Source organism: Anomaloglossus baeobatrachus, chromosome 4 (assembly GCF_048569485.1).
Source record: "Anomaloglossus baeobatrachus isolate aAnoBae1 chromosome 4, aAnoBae1.hap1, whole genome shotgun sequence".
Classification (NCBI taxonomy): Eukaryota; Metazoa; Chordata; class Amphibia; order Anura; family Aromobatidae; genus Anomaloglossus; species Anomaloglossus baeobatrachus.
In genome coordinates this window covers 236523312-236541350 of record NC_134356.1, presented here as the reverse complement: position 1 = coordinate 236541350, position 18039 = coordinate 236523312, and the positions used below count along the sequence as shown (strand labels likewise).

General features: G+C 41.8%; 1 protein-coding gene across 1 annotated transcript in view; it reads right to left on the bottom strand.

The window, feature by feature from the left end:
- LOC142302376 (dynein axonemal heavy chain 3-like) overlaps positions 1–18039 on the bottom strand; it is a 2626214-nt gene that overhangs the window by 944414 nt on the left and 1663761 nt on the right. The window contains exon 46 of the mRNA XM_075343433.1: positions 9511–9660. Within this exon, the coding sequence (XP_075199548.1) occupies positions 9511–9660 (150 nt within the window). The remainder of the gene's footprint in view (positions 1–9510; positions 9661–18039) is intronic.

Genomic DNA, 18039 nt, shown 5'->3' with positions numbered 1-18039 from the left:
TTATTATACCCACCAGTTAAACAACTTAAAGCCCCTGTATACTGTATGTTAAAGCAAAGTTGTTAATAACCTTCTGATTTTGGCAGGAACCTTTGGCTATCTTATGCATGTGTAGTATACAAATTTTGCCCTGTTGGATTATGTTGGGGGAGAGAAGAATTAACCATGTTAAATTTCAATACCCCCAATTTTTATTCTTAGGCGTGATTAGCCTCTCCCAGAAGTGTCAGGAAACGGCATACTAATCTCTAGCCATTTTAAAACACATTATTGCATGTGTACGTGGGGTCAAGAAGAATAGCTGTTGGCTGAACACTTTGCTATTTGAGCTGTAAGGGCGCTAGTATGAATAACTGAAATAATATTTCTCTGCATAAAGACTTGATTAACACTGTTGTGTCTGTAATTACAAATTCCCCCAAATAACCTGAAAGAGGGAAGTAACTATTGCACAGGATGTCATCACTTCCAGTGGCATGACGTCCTAGCCTTTAATCAACTAAGGCTAAGTTCACACTTCAGTTGTTTTAAATCCATCAGGTCCGTCAGCAACGGATCAGTCGTTTTCAAGATGTCAACTGATGCAACGGATGTGTTTTTAACAGGATTCCTCTCACAGGAATCCTGTGAAAAAACGGATCCGTTGCGTCCGTTACATCCGTTATGTGTCCGTTTTTTGACGGATCAGTCATGATCCGTTTGTAATTGGGACAGCCCAGGGGGTGTGCCAAACATGCTGGGCATGCTCAGTAGAGCATGACGGAATGCTGCGCTGGATTCCGTCGTAAGACGGATTACGACGGAATCCAGCACCATAGACATACATTACAAGCTTGACGGATGGCAACGGATTCCTGCGGGGCGCGTTTATTTTGACGGCCCGAAAAACGTTACATTCTGCGTTGCTACCCGCTCGGCGGTCAGTCAAAAACGACGGACCGCGACGCAGCGGATGCAACGCAGGGTCATCATCAGTCACAATCCGTCACTAATTGAAGTCTATGGGGAAATACTGGATTCCTGCAAAATATTTTGCAGGATACCGTAATTCCCCAAGGCGACGGATTGTGACTGATGCAAAACAACTGAAGTGTGAACTTAGCCTAAGCCTGTAAATATGGATAACAGATATCTTCTTAACTCTCTGACATATTTGGAAAGAATCAAAATGAAAATAGCATTTGATGAAGACAATCATGTTCTGCAATTTATTACCTCACTATCATTATACAAAGTAAAAAGAGCAAAGACAAAAATAGTTAGCTTGCAGAGTATTAAAGGATAAGGCGGTAATTACTTATTTCTATTTCTCATAACTAGAGATGGGATAATTGATTCACAGAACTCCAATTCATCGGCTAGGTCAACAACACAGGTTTGCAAAAAACTTTTTTTCAAGAGCTGTTTTGGTTATTCCACGTAATCTTTCTGTTTGGGTGATCTGAATCCAAAAAGAACCTGTTTTGTCATAGGACATCATCACGTTTTCTGACAATTTAGATAACTATGTTAAATAAGGCAATACCTCAAAATAAATGAAAAAAGATATTTTTTCATGACATATTTTTCATGAAAATCATTTTTTTAACTGGAATTAGCTCATTAATACACACTAAAATCGATTATTTTTACCTGTGAGGCTCCTCTTGATGCATTTATGCTTGTGAGTAGCATCTGAAATATCTTTTTAAAGCGTCCAACAGTAGACTGCAATCATTGTAATGCTCAATCTTCCCCCTTGTATCTTCTTTTCACCTCTTTAATGTCCTGATTGGATCATTCACTCACAGCTCCAAAATTTTCAGGAAAGTTTTCAAGGATTTCAGCATTCGTTCGATGATCTTTTTGTAGTCAGGATCTCTGTTATTGCCTAAAAATTTAATTTCTCTATGACTTTGTTAAATGAAATCCACCCTTCTTTTTGAGGATCTGTCATGGTATTGATAAACTCTTGATCAGCTATAAACCTTCTAATGTGTGGTCCAATGAACACACCTTTCTTCAAGTTTGCCTCCAAGAGGCCTGGAAACTTGGTGATCAAGTACTGTATTTGAAGTATTCGCCATCTCTTGGAAGTGAGTTTGCAAATTACTTCATCAATCCCAATTCTAAGTGGAGAGGTGGTAGAAGAACTTTATGGGGAGGTACTAGAGTTTCTCAGAGGACATTTTTTTCACCAACTATGAGCACCCTTGGCTGCCAACTCATCTCAGTCAAGTGATTTTGTCAGTCTTGACTATTCGATAGACACAGAAAACAAGGGTATTTGGTATATGCAGCCTGTTGCCCAAGCATCATGCACAAGAATTTCAAATCTCTGCACACTTGTCAACTGTGGTTTATAAAGAACCAATTCCTAGTTCTTGTAGGTTTTCTTGAGGTGGATGAAATGACCTACAGGAATGTTAGCATAAAAAACGCCGTTGTGGAGTAAAACTGCTTTGAGTCCTCTTTTTGAAGAATGTATAAAAAGACGACATTGCGCTGAATCATATTGGATTTTTAATTGACTAATCAAACCTTCAACATCGACGCAAAAAAACAACTTGACTTCTTAGGCAAAGTAAGGAACGAACTCCTTTTTACAATGTCTGAACTATGAAAAAGACACTCCTGGCAACAATATATTCCTCCTTTTGAGCCTTGAGTTGAGTCTTGGGAAGATTCAAGTCTCTTACCAAATTATTCATCTCCTCCTGGGAAAACAATTTTGGTCTTGTATCATCTTCAAAGTAAGAACTTGATTCTTCAAATGATTCAGGCATAACTCCACCTTCATCAGAGCTAGTTATCTCTTCCAAGGTAGCAGGGGCTTTCTGTACTGGTATGTCTGTGCCATGGGGGATGAGACGAAATGCTGAGTGAAAATTGGGGTATGAAATGTAATGCTTCCATTTGTGATTTATACCTTTTCATATTGCATGAACAAAGTAACAATCATCACTATGATTCTTTTGCTCTTGCCACACCATAGGAATCCCCTAATGAAAAGCTTTTTTCTTACCCTTGAACCAATTTTGGAGGTCCTCAACACAAAGTTTGCACACTTTATGAAGCGCCCAAGCTTTAGTCCAAAGTATGCAAAGTATACTTTTTTCACAAAGTCTGTAATATTCAGCTGTTGCTTCAACACTGTATGAGGGGCTGTTGATAAGTCTTTGGCTTTACTCAGAAAGAAGTGAGATAGGATGATGAAACCTTACATTTATTCCACTTACTCTCCACTGATGTCAACACACTTCTCACATCAGTATTCCAAGTTCTGTAAGCCTAGCAAAAAAAGGATTTTGGTTGTGCCTCAAACCAGGCATTTGTAGCAGCCATGGCATCAGACATGGTGTGAAATTTGTTACCGTTTAGGTGTTTCTTCAGGTTTGAAAACAGATGATAGTTGGAAGGAGCTAGATCTGGTGAATGAGGTGGATTGTCAACCAGCTGAAAACCCAGCTCTGCCAGTTTTGCCATGGTCACTTATACAGTGTGAGCGGAGGCGTTGTCTTCCAGGAACAAGATTCCTTTGGACAGCTTGCCGCGCCTTTTGGCCTTCAGAGCTGCCTTCAATTGGTCCAAATGTTCAATGTAATTCCTTACATTGATGGTAAAAGAGAATATCCTTCTTGGACTTTCCTTGCAGAAACAAGAATTTTATTACTCCTCTGATCTCAATTGCTGTGAATATTGCATTACACTCTGCCAATTTGTATTCCTGTATGCATAGAACACTGTTGCCATAAGCAACAAACACAACATTTTGAAAACATATATTAGACACATAAGGCTTTCATGTGATGTAACATTCGTTACCATAGAAACAAAAAAAGATCACAAAGCCAAAGACTTATCATCAGCATCTCGTATATTCACCACTAGTGATAGGCGATCCCGATCATTTTGTAAAGATCGGGATCAAGATAATGCGAACTTGCGTCCGATCACCGATCTTGGGCTTTACAGTTTATAGTTATAAAAGAATCCTTAGTCCGACGTAATTCACAGGGACAGCAGTGTCAGCTTCATCACTCTTTACAGACTTAAGGCCACTTTACACGCTGCGACATCGCTCAAGTGATCTCGTTGGGGTCACGGAATTTGTGACGCACATCCGGTCGCTTTAGCGATGTCTTTGTGTGTGACACCTATGAGCGATTTTGAATCGTCGCAAAAACGTTCAAAATCGCTCATCGGTGACATGCCCCCCTATTCTCGAATATCGCTGCTGCTTGGTGTACGAAGTAGTTCGTCGCTCCTGCGGCAGCACACATAACTGTGTGACACCGCAGGAATGAGGAACCTCACCTTACCGGCGGCCGCCCACAATGAGGAAGGAAGGAGATGGGCGGGATGTTACGTCCCGCTCATCTCCGCCCCTCCGCTTCTATTGGACGGCAGTTCGGTGACACTGCTGTGACGTCGCTGTGGCGCTTAGAAAGGAGGCGGTTAGCCGGTCACAGCGACGTCGCTAGGCAGGTAAGTAGTGTGACGGGTCCACACAATATTGTGCGCTACGGGCAGCGATTTGCCCGTGTCGCACAACCGATGGGGGCGGGTACGCACACTAGTGATATCGGTCATGATATCGCAGTGTGTAAAGCGGCCTACAGTCTATACAAAGTGAGAATCCAATAGAGCCATGTCAGCTCTGCTACATCGCTCTGTACAGAGCGAAAAGCAGGCTGACAGTAAAGGTATGATTGCACTTGCGTCTTGCATTGCATCCCCCCACAAAGCCTGACGCTCTCAGCACAGGAGTGTCTCAGCTACATGGAAATATATACAGCTGATCCTGTAAGGAGATTGAGCGCCGTGATGCGAGGCAACAATCGCACAGTGACAATCACTTAACAGGACCTTTGATGATGTCATAATTATGTGATCAGTCTGTAACCAACGAAGTAATACAACATTCACACCTGACTGGTTACATGCCATGACATCACTGAAGGTCCTTTAACCCGTGGGCACAGCAATGATCAAGCAGCAGCGGCTGGGAGACAGAGTCTGCAGGACTTGTTGCGGGACCTGTAAGCATAATGACAATGTTTTTTAATAATGTGCTTTTTTTTACAGCCCCTGGACTCGATCTGGACATGATCTGTAACACCAGCTTCTCAAGAAAGCTCGTGATCGGGATCGTGTACATGATCACTATGTGATTGGTACGATCCCCGATCTTTAAAGTTTGGGATCGCCCATCACTATTCACCACGAATATAACAGAAACTGTCAGGTGACTTAATACACTTCTCCTAAGCCATCATGCTAATTTTGGGATGCATGGTTGAATAAGGACAAGCTAACATGAACTGAGATGAAAAATTGTGAACAGACAAGAACCAAGAAAAAACAGGCCCTAGCATGTCTGTGCTCACGAGTTCAGCTTGCAACATGTTGTTGCTGGTTTCATTAGCTCACTCTGAAAGTTCTTTTCTTTCAAAGTTATATTTTTTTGTCATTGTATATCTTGAATGCACTGATGTGAATTAATTGATAGTAATTTTGACTTTAAATTTGGTTAAAAATCCTAGAATCAAAAAAATACCAAAAATCGAGAAAAATTTACTAAATTTGAAGAGAATTTTGCATTTTGTGGCAAATCCTGAAGTCCAGGATTTTTTCAATATCTTTTTCATTTTCAGCAGACCAAAATACATGAAAACTAGATTAAAATCTGTAAACAGCTTTTTAGTGCAGCTGTGTAATCTGTGACCACTGGATGGGAAGCCTGCCAATCTCCCTCCCCCTGGCATTCTCAGTTAATTTTTGGTTAGCTGGGCTGGCAATATGTCATATGTGCATCACACCGTAATGATATCATTGCACCTGTCTGGCTAATCATAAGAAAATCCAGGAATGCTGGGAGGTAAGGAGATTTGAAGGTCTCCCATCTAGTGGTCACAGATTACTGACCTGGCTGAGGGACTGGAGTATATATTGATTCCCACCTACCTACTCATAAAATATGTCTTGTCATCACATTGCAGCAACCTTTGTTCCTTGTATTAAAAATAATATATATGTATGACTATACACATCTAAAATGTAGTCACTATACCTAATACTCTTGATTCTGCCCTTTTTCCTCAGTTCTGAGCTTGGTACACCAACTGCTTCTTTTCTGATTTGGGTGCTAAAATGTGAACCATGCCTTCCCTGCTTTTGCAATGGTGTACAATGTTCCAGTATTAACAATAATGTTGTTGTGTCCATGCCTCAGGAAGAATTCAGACTTTCAAGAGTGTTCACCATGCCTCTGCCATTTAGGAAATGAGCAAGAAACAACAAAGGGAGCTTGCAGTAAAAATATTAAATCAAATAATAAAATATTCAGTTTATTTAAAGGGAACCTGTCAGAAGCATTGATTCCAGTATAGCAAAATTCCCTCAATAACCCGCCCTGTATAATGCTATTCACTGAAAATAATGTTTAAAAAAATACTTCTAAATCTTGCTTTCCCTATGCTAATTAGGGCCTTGACTACTTGCAGGGGCATTTGTTCCCCAGACAAGTTGGCCCTCTTAACGTGACAACATGATTTCCATGAGCTGATGTCACTGTCAGCTAAGGGAAATCTTGCGCATGCGTGTGGATCATTTTGGCCTCATCACTGATCAGTGCACCTTAGAAGCAGGTTGGATGCTTACCGTCCTTCATTAGGTGCACTGTGCATGACCAGAAGTTCAGAAGAGAGCTAATGTTCACATAATCTAAACTTTCAGCCATGCGCACTGAATGAAGCTGGGAAGCTTGTATACACAATAAATGCTGAAGTCAGCCATAATTATTGGTTCACCCACCAACACACCCGATACGCATTTGGCAACTGCTTTATCCCTGGATCTTGGTGTCTTTAGTCTTGGATGTAATTATACTTTTTAATAGTATTTTTTTTTTAATTGGATTTTTTTATTTTTTGTTTATTTTTTCAGTCCTGCATGCTTCATTGGATAGCTCTTACTCTATGTCTCTGTATAGGGACCCCACTGATAAAGCAATGGTGAACTTGATCTTAGCGCTATGAACAAATAAAGAACATTAAGTATGGTATCTATATATTAAAATATATAGTCACATATAATATAGGAGGGTCACAGGGTCACTTTTAGCAAATTTGTTTACAATTAAGAATAATCTTTCTTCTCCTTGTTGCTTGTAAAAGGTCCTGTAATAAATATTGCTTATATAGTCCCCAACACTAAGTATGAAAAGTCTGGAAATTATTAAAATCGGAGGATTGGCAGACATGTTATTAAAATGGAAATTAAGAAAAAATGTAAACAAAATGTTCAAAACATCTTGATTATTCAGTATCCAATTATAAGTGCTTCCGGGGCGGGGAGAAATACAGGTATTTATATGCCTTTGCATGTTATCATTCAGATTATTATTGTTGTCTAGGAAATTCTTGCAATGCTGAAGTCACTTGATCCCACGAATCATCAAGAGCCATTGCTAGCAGTTCCTTGGCAATTGCATTTAGGCTACACTTCCTACTCACTGTTACACCCCAGTGACATTCATCATGGAGTTGTCATGTAGAAAAATGGCTCCTGGATACTTGGGAGAAATATCCATACCACTAGTTTCATGATCAAAACAATGTAATGCCGAGTTGTTAGTGTAACTTGAATGAAGACTGGTGGGGTCCAAGTACCATACCGCCACACGTCTTTATTCTGTGTTGAAACCTCTTCATAACCATGTGGTCTCTAAATCAATCTCTAGCTGCTATTGCATCTATGACAAGATCAGGACACATCAATGAGGACAGACCTTGATTCCAGCCTTTGCCATCCATCTTTGCATCATAACAATAGCCATTAAGAGCAGTAGTGTGAAGTTAATGGAACACCTGTACCTAGATATCTGGCTTTTAGCTTAATGTCATGCAAATCTTCTGATTAGAGATGAGCAAACCTGAGGTTTGTGGTTCGGAAATCGACTTTCAAAAAAATCAAAGTTTGGGTTCAAAGTTTGAGTGAGTTATGAGTGCAAACCACTCAAGTGAGCAGCGCTGTGCTTGGGTATGAGTGATGCTCAGCCCTGTGTGATCTGCGTGCAGTGTTTAAAAGGTTCATACTGGGGGTAAAATCAGCATAATATCGGTGTAATGTGCACAAACAAACAAACAAAAAAAAAAATTTGAAAAACCCCACACCCATCCCCAAGAAGTGTTCTGCTTATGGCTGGCAGCATGTAGGCGGCGACACAAACTGGCCAATTACTGACTTCCATTGAGGTTCGATTCAAGTCGGGGTCACAAATTGAACCTTATCTAAGGTTTCAATGTGCCCTGTGAACCAAACCTCAAAAGGTTCACTCATCTTTACTTCTGATGAATAGTTTGTGTATACACTATTTGACATTTTACCCTTTATTACTCACTTTGCAAGTATCAGTTTTGAAAATCTTTGACTCTGTAGTCAGTAAGAAGGTCTATGTAGTTATATATACAGTATATACTGTATATATAGCTATATATTTACAATTTTCATTCATATTTTCCGGATAGCAGCTTATAAAATTCACAGTATTGCTTATAGTTTACACTGTGCATAAACTGTAAAGCTGGTGTTTTGCCTAGACTTTAAAGATTGGTATAAGATATTCAATTTCATCTGCAGTATAGATGATAAATCATGTAAGAAATAGTATAACAATTTTTTAAAAATTTCACACGAGCCGTTTTTCAACTGGCTGCATATTAGCCATGGTACACTGAGTAGCCTTTGTGGCATAAATATCCTACCATGGCCTACAGTGTATCCGGATTTGTCTCCCATTGACCCCATCTGGATGTCATGAGTCCGGCAATTGTAATGCGAGCTGCATCAGTTGATATTGGTGATTTGTGCGCCATAGTGCATACAGCATGGCAGAAGATATCTCAGACAACCATAAATAACTTCATTGATACAATGCCAAGTTATATAAATATGAGAGTCTGTACAGGGTGTACATGGTGCATACCAAATATATGTGTTTTGAACATTTTGTTAAGAGTTTTTCATCATCTGTATATCATTAACATGTCTATCGATCCAGCAATTTCTGTAATTGTATTACTTTTCCTTCTTGGTGTGGCAATTTCACTGTTTAGGAGTGTGTGCCCTATCAGGATGCCATAGTGGATGTCCCCATTGTGCTCTCCTATATGAGTCCCGCTTAACAAAAACATAAACAGGCAATTAAAATATTAAAAGATTTGTCTGTGATGAGATAACTTCTATGATGTATGATGGTGCTTGAAAGTGAGAAAATAGAAATAACAGAAAACCTTGCGCCTCCCTGGGAAATTATAATTTGTGTACAGCAAAATATGACAATGTTTGATAATTAATAGTCATAATAAAATAATAAATATGCTCAAGGTATTGGTGATCATTTTATTGTATGCTAAATACAAATATTTAGTAAAATAATCAGTTTTATTAACATGTATGAGTTATTTTGCAATGAGTTGCTTTTGTAGATCAAGGTCTTTTCAAACTAAATAAATTTACATTTCTTACCTTTACTATATGAAGAAACTTCTGACGGTCCTGACTACTGACAAGTCTGTCACAGAAGACTCTGTAGACCTCGTGTATCCAAAGTCTCATTAATTTCTGTGCTCCTTCGGCACTCTGGTGTACTTGACTGGGTTTTAACAGTAAGATTCCCTAAGCAAAAAAAGTGACATTTACTGATTGTACTTAATTAACAAATTATTGAGGTCTGTTAATGTAACCACATAACATAAATTGACATAAAAGTCAGTCTGTAATTATTTTTCCTAGGAAAAAAACATTTTGAAAAAATACCTCTGTATAAGTTGGAGAAAAACTGGATCTGCCAAGATTTAAATTATTCAAATTGTGTAAATTTTAGATCTAGATTCAAGACCTACTGAAGGTATTCTCTGTGAATTGAATGTGTCTTATTAAGCTCTAGAGTCTTTCAAGACTTCACCCACTCTCTTCTGACTCTTCACTCCAGGTGAGATCTTCTAGCTCAATGTGGAAGGCCAGACAGTGTGCTACGGGGTCGGGGGTACTAGTGACTAGTGAGAATTATTGTTTTTTTAACCATTTGCCTGCTTTCTATAGTGCAACAAAATGTTGCTGAATTAGCTTCATGCTGTCTTCCTCAAGACTTCATGTACTGTATGTGCAGTCATCCAACTGGACGGAAAATGTCCACATAGGTTTCTCGGGTAATATCAGTTGTTGATGGGGTCGTTTTGATGGCTTGAATCTGAAGTAGATAGTCACTGATTAGACAGCCCCTTTAATCACATTTCATAAAATAACATGAAGGAAAAAACATGCAGACAAATTTATTGGGTTTCTTAAAGGAGTTATCCAGAGCTGACAATGTAATGACCCACTACCGACACCCAAAATGATCAGCTGGTAACTGCTCTGAAAGCAGCTGAATGTGAGCAATGTATGGAGTTGAATATCACAGCTCTTTTCATTGTTTAGAGTCCACTGACAAGAATTGCACTTTATCTTCCATTTGGAGCAGATATCTGATTGAGAGGGGTTCTGAGTTTTGAACCCCAACTGATCTCATCTAGGTTATGGACATCAATATGTTAGTGTAGCACCCCTGAAGCCATCAGGGAGCTACAAGGTTCTGCATCCTCACCAGGACAGGGCCTACCCCCTAGGGCCTCGGAAGACCTGTGCCAGGAACACACAAACACTTAACAAAATCCCAGTTTTCCCCAATAATCCCCCCTAGAATGGTACAAAGCTAGGGTTAGACCAATGGATGGCCGCCTAAATGTGGAGCCAGTCCAGTCCACTAGTTGACCAGGTTGGAGGGGCAGACAGTGGACAGTCAGTCAGAGTAATGAGTCAGAGAGAGACCGTGAAGGTGGACATGAAGAGACATACTGACTTGGAGTGGACAGTAACATGGTGCCCAGAAGGGTAGTTGCCGGTAGAGCACGGCGGAGTACTCCTGAAACTACGCACCAACAGGGTACAGGACCCTAGGTCAGGCAGAAGTTCCAGGCAGGCGTGATAACACCTGCACAGTGAGGGGACCTTCAAGGACCTCGCTGACTTTAAAAATCCGAGACTCAGTAGCAAAGGGAGAACCGGGGACAGGGCCAGAGACTCCAACCCCACAGGGTTCACACTACTGTCATACAGACTGCAGTGGAAAACCACCGGACGAGGACCCCCAGTTGCTCTACGCCACGGGACCCACCAACCATAGACAGGTGCAGGGGAAGATGGCACCAGATTACTAAACTGGCACTGGGAGAAAGGGGACCTGAAGGTGAAACCAGCTGGCCTCAGGTGACCAGTTACCACCAGAAAGTGAGTAAAAAACCATTTGCACTGAACCCCTAGTGTGGTTACCTTCTTCTGACACCCATCACTTCACCTACCCTCTGGGGCCCGACCCTGCTTGCAGAGGGTCTAAAGGCCACTTTACACACAGAGATAAATCTTTCGCAGATCTGTGGTTGCAGTGAAATTGTGGACAATCAGCGCCAGGTTTGTGGCTGTGTACAAATGGAACAATATGTCCATGATTTCACTGCAACCACAGATCTGCCAAAGATTTATCTCTGTGTGTAAAGTGGCCTTAGCATCCAGGCTGCCATTAACTCCAGCCCCAATAGTGGACATTGTGCAGCGGCGGCTCCATCTACATAGCCGCAACACCGCAAGTGGCATCACGTGTGAACACTATTACAATCTCTTGTAAATATTCCCCTTTTCAAAAAGGGCCCAGGGCACGGAACCGGGATACGGCCACCAAAGTGACATTCCCCAGATATACACTGCCCGGGACCGAGTACCCCATAACTATGGGCGACACATTAGTCCTGGGAAACCCCTTTAACCCATTATTATATAGAAGTGTCTGTGTCCACAATAAAACCATGTGCACACATTGAGTGTTTGGTGAGTTTTTTTATCTCAAAATTTAAAGGCCAAAAGTGGGTAAAAAAAATGTAGTAATGCTGTGTTTCTATTATAGTTTTCCTGTAATTATACCACTACTGTTCAGGTTTTGAAATACTGAAGTAAAAAACCAAATACTCAACATGTGCACATGGCCTTACAGATATTGAGGTAAAAAACTCACCAAATACTCAGTATGTGCACGTGGCCTTACAAATACTGAGGTAAATACTTACCAAATACTCAATATGAGCACATGGCCTTACAAATTCTGAGGTAAAAAATAGGGATGATCGAATACTTCAATTATTCGGCTTCGCGAATATTTTCCAAATACCTCGCCGCTATTCGACTATTCGATGCGCAATGTAAGTCTATGTGATGCCCGAATAGTTCCGAATAGTTGTTATTCAGGTTTCCCATAGACTTACATTGCACATCTAATATTCACAAATAGCCGAATAGCGGCGAGGTATTTGGAAAATATTCGCGAAGCTGAATAATTGAAGTATTGTTTGTCTTGTTTATTAAATGTCACTTACAGGTTTGTGTAATGCAGGTATCTCATAGACGCCTGTGCCATCACTAACCTAGTGCTTAGTAGCAGCTGTGTGCTGCTATTAACCCCTCATTACCCCAATTGCCACCGCTCCAGGGCAATCGAGAAAAGCAGCTATGGCACCAGGATTGTCACATCTAATACATGCAGCAATACCTGGCGGCTGCAGGCTGGAATACCAGCCCCCAGCCAGCATTATCATGGCTGGGGATGAAAAGTAGAGGGGACTGCACGTTGTTTTTTTTTTTTTTTTGGCCGATCATGGCTGATGTCATATTAGACTTGCAGGAGTCTGACAGCGCATCACCGGCACAGCCGCACACTTCTGACAGGAGGATGCATGTGTTTCTGTCTACATGCACGCTCATGTGCCGCCCCCGCGACAGCCAACAGGCTGCTCGGATCCGGATCCGCAGTGGCTCGAAGGGTCTCCGGACCCAAGATGGGGTCGCACGGCTGCTCGATATGAAAAAGGGGGAAAGTATTTACAAAGGGGGTGAAAAACAAAGTTCGTGACGCCACCCACAGGTCGTGGTAATATGGGATACCACCGCTGCCGCATTTGGGGGAGCGCACGGGAGCGATGGGATGGCAGCTTATGATGTTAACCCCTCTGTGGGCAGGGGGAAGGTGTGCCGGGACTCGGTAGTGGAGGGATGGTGACCCGACGGGAGGAGTACCGGGTGTACACTTGTAGCAAATCTAGAAGAAAATCAGGTTACTTTTCCATTCAATTTAAAACTGGTTCATTAAAGCACTTATTTTCTAGCAGTTTCTATATGAAAAACAACAAACTGTGAAAAATTACAAACGAAAACACCAATACCTAATAATTCTATGGCATCGTTAACTTTTACAGTATTACCATTTTTTAACTCGACTGGTACCACTCCCTGGAAGACTGGTAACTAACAGCGGCAGCTGGCACAACCCGCTCATCCACTATAGCGAGCCGTTTCACATCTAGGGCATACCAGCCCCACTCACTCCAGTGCCGGGTGTAGCTGACCACCTCCCCAGGCTCCAGGTTGCGGCCCGAGTGATCTCTTGGGAGGTGTAGCTCAACATCTCTTCTTGCAACGAACACCTTCTCGGCTAGACAGGCCTCCGACAGAAAACCCCACCCTTTCTCAGGGTCAAAACGGTGCACCATGCCCCTTCTCGGTGGGCCTCAGACACAGAATGTGGATTCCCTTAGATGATCTTTATCTTTCTGAGTACGAGCAATCATCTCCCACTGCCGTTGATCTGCCGGGGTCATCGCCGGCATCAGCTGTTGTTGTGGTCGTTCCCAGCAGGGGGCTTCGGCGTCCGGCCTCAGCTCCCTGGCTGGCTCTGGCTTTAAATGCACTGGTGCGGCTTCAATGGCCATCGGGATGCCGCGTGGTAGTGGAACCGGTGGACTTGAGGGTCCCACTCCCGCTGCTGTAAACTGAAGAACCGACTGCTCCTCAGCCGGGGTTGCAGGGTCCGGGTGCTTCGCCTCTGAGGACGTGCCCGGTGATGCGGCAGGGTCTGGTCTGGCCGGGGTCCGGTTGACCGCTGACATGACTGGGATGAGGGTAGACATCGGGGCTGCTGCTGGAGCTTCATACAAGAATACTGCAGGTTCCACTGCCGGGATGGGTAATGGCAGCTCGGCGTCCACCAAGGTCAGGGTAAGTGACGGTGAAGTGGTTGCCGCAAGCGGGGGCGGACCGGATCCCTCAGCCATCATGGCCTGATTAAGGTAATCAACAGGGACTGGGTAATGACTTACCCTCTCTTCAAGTGAGATTTTGATCTCACGGGCTTGCACCGCCATCGCCAGGCTTCTCATGTCTTCCCTCCAGTGATTCAGTATGAACAGGAACTGCATCCGCATTCTCCTGCACAGCTGGTCGGTCTCCTCTTCGATACAAGTCACGGTCCCGGGAACAACACATTCCGGTGACAAGCTCCACTCGGCCATCTTGCCTCTGCGTCGCCCAGGAGCATTATGACAGAGTCCTGGCATCCCTGCTTCTCTTCTGCTTTTGCTACATTCAATCACGCCCCTTTGTTTTTCTCCTAGCACTCGGAAAAAAGCAAATTGGGCATAATTTGACACAAAACGTTCCAAAATAGGCTGGTCAAAATTGTTAACACCCTTCCAAAATTGTGGGTAAACAACTTTATTTCAAACATGTGATACTTCTTCAAATTCACCTATGGCAAGTAGCTGGTGTGGGCAATATGAAAATCACACCTTAAACCAGATAAAAGGGAGAAGTTGACTCAATTATTGCATTATGTGTAGAGATGAGTGAACGTTTCAAAGTTTGGTTCTCAGAGCCTTACCAAGCAAATGATACGTTTGCCAAATTATTCGTTGAACCATTTGACAAACCTTTCGAACCTCATTGGATTCAATGGGAGGCCAAACCTAAGGCAGAGAAAACACCTTTAGGAGGGATCAAAAAGTTTCCAAATCAGAAAAAATACATTTTAAAGTGCACCATCACTGTTTTGGCATATAAATTAGCTTACTAGACTATTGACATAAGAAATATAGAGGTGAATGAGAGACAGGAGTAGGGCTGGTGCTCCCATACCCCTGCCAGTAAAGACAAGACACAACTTGGAGACAAATCTTGGAGTCTTGACATTTAAAAGCTTTTCAGGCAGACAGCAGGACAGTGGCATTAATTGCCCCTCCCCCAATTCCCCATAGTGTGTTTGCAAAGCAGGGAAGTACATTTCATGCAACACTCAGGATGTTGCCTGGCATTTAAATTTTAAAAATCAAGATATGCATGTGTGACAGGCATAGGTCTCTTGTTCCCAGAACCCTGGCAATATTTCCACACGTACACCTACAACACCCTGCCTATTCACTCTTGCAACACAACCTAGTTGTGATTTACCATTCATGGTTGATGTAGCCTTCTCCTTTCAAACAGATGTTTTTCAACCCTACGCCCACATCTGTCAGACACCTGACAAAAAAGATAAATTACTTATTTCCTGCCTGAGTTGGCAATATTGTGAAGGCACTAAAAAGTAATAATAACTTGAAATGTGGTTCTCTGTGTAATTTGGAGCAGACAATGAAAAATGCCTCTTTATCAAGGTCACTAGCAAATTTACAGCAGGTAGTACTAGCTAACAATACCTAAAAATGTGATTGACTTCATAAGTTTGAGCAGGCAAGGAAAACTGCCAAGACCTTCTTACCTACTTCACTTCCAAATTTACAGCAAGCAGTATTAACTAACAATACCTAGAAATGTGGTGGATGGCGAAATTTTGAGCAGGCAAACAAAATTGCCAGTACCATTTTATCTACTTCAATAGCATATTTACAGCAGGCAGTACTAACTAACAATACCTAGAAATGTGGTTGACAGCGTAATTTTGAGCAGGCAATGAAAGTTGCCAAGTCCTTTTTACCTAATTCACTAGCAAATTTACAGCAGGCAGTACTAACAATACTTAGAAATGTGATTGACTGCATAATTTTGAGTAGGCAATGAAAACTGGCAAGACCTTTTCAGCTACATTACTAGCAAATTTACAGCAGGCAGTACTAACAATACTTAGAAATGTGATTGACTGCATAATTTTGAGTAGGCAATGAAAACTGGCAAGACCTTTTCAGCTACATTACTAGCAAATTTACAGCAGGCAGTACTAACTAAAAATACCTATAAATGTGTTTCACTGCCTAATCTGGAGCAGGCAGTAATACGTAGCAGTATCTAGAAATGTGTTTCACTGGCTAATTTGGAGCAGCCAGTAATGTGTAGCAATAACTCTTTAGATGCCTTACTGTCAACTAGTGATGAGAGGAACTGGACTGCAAAATAATAAAAAAATAAAGGAAAAATAAAAAAAATAAGAATGAAGCAAGCACGTCATACTTACCAAGGCTCTATTATGGCTGTAAACTGCTCTGCAGCCGCCCATTCACTTTCAGGGCCATTTATTACCTTCATTGCATATGTACTGCTTTCCCTGCCCACCGGCCGTCCTGGAATCTGTGATTGGTTGCAGTCAGACACGTTCCCAGCTTGTGTAACAGCGTCTGCCTGCAACCAATCACAGGAGCTGAATGCATGTCTATATCGTACAGTTAAAATAAATAAATAAAATATTTGGCCTAGGGTCCCCCCATATGATACCCAGCACAGATAAAGCATATGGCTACTGGCTGTAGCCGCCAACCATGCACTTACGTATCTTGGCTGTGTATCAAAATAGGAGGAAAATTAATAATTTTAAAAACCAGTGAGCGGTCCCCCCCAATTTTGATACCTAGCCAAGATGATGTCCGACAGCTGGGGGTTGGTATTCTCAGGCTGGGGAGACCCATGCTTATTGGACTGCTCCCCAAGCCTAAAAATAGCAGCCTGCATCTTCCCAGAACTGGAGATTGCCATGGTTCTGCACCTGTAATCGCAGGTAACCTTACCTCAGGTGACCTCTGTAACTTCAGTTACCTCACCTTAGGTGAGACCAGCATCTCCTGGCAGAACAATGCATTTTTTTCACCATATTTCTGCACCCAATCTACACCTCCTGGCAAAAAAACTGCATCACTATGTGGTTTTGATATATTTTTTTGCAAGGGGGGGTAGATTGGGTGCATGAATATGGTGTTAAAATTTCATCACCAAATTTACATTTCTTGGCTCAAAAATATTTTTAAAAACATTTTGACGCCATTTTGGTAACCTGTTCTGCCAGGAGGTACAAAATGATGACATTTCCGCAAGAGATTTCAGCACCAAATTTGCACCTCCTGACAGAAAAAATGTGTTTTTTTGCATTTTTGGGCCAAGAGATGCAATTTTTTTTTCCACTGTATTCCTACACCCAATTTACACTTCCTGCAAAAAACACATAAAAACCACAGTGGTATTATTTGGAAGTGATGCAATTTTTTTGTCAGGAGGGGTAGAATGGGTGCAGGAATATGGTGTAAAAATTTCAGCACCTAATCTGCATCTCTTGGCAAAAAACTCTGCAGTTTTCTGCCAGGAGATCCAGGTGAGTTCACTACCTTTAATGAGGTCACCTCAGGTCCTCTGAGGTCAGGTTACCTGAGGTCCCAGTTATCTTCGAGTCCGCATATCACTACTGTCAACTCTTTAGCAAGCACTGACAAGTACCTATCCCTATTTTTATCATGAAATGCCAACTTGTGGCACACAACTTTCCATACACTGCATGCTCCTATTCTACATAATAGCTCTCCTATCTTTCCCAATTATCTATGATTAAATCCCTAGCTAAGCTAAGGCTATGTGCGCACGTTGCGTCGGAGTACCTGCAGTTTACTCTGCACGTCTTCCTTCCCTTGGTTTTTGACCAAATGGCTTTTGACCATTTATTAGCGCTAAAAACGCATGCGCATTTACCGCGTTTTTAGTGCGTTTTCAGCGCTTTTTACCTGCGTTTTCACCTGCATTTGCGCAGATGCGTTTTGTAGATCAAGACACTGAGAAATAAAGTTGGAATAGTCAAAAAGAATGAAAAAAGAGAAAAAAAAGGATAAAATTAACTTTTAATAAAACTATATGGAAAATTATCAATTATCATAGCCTTAGGCT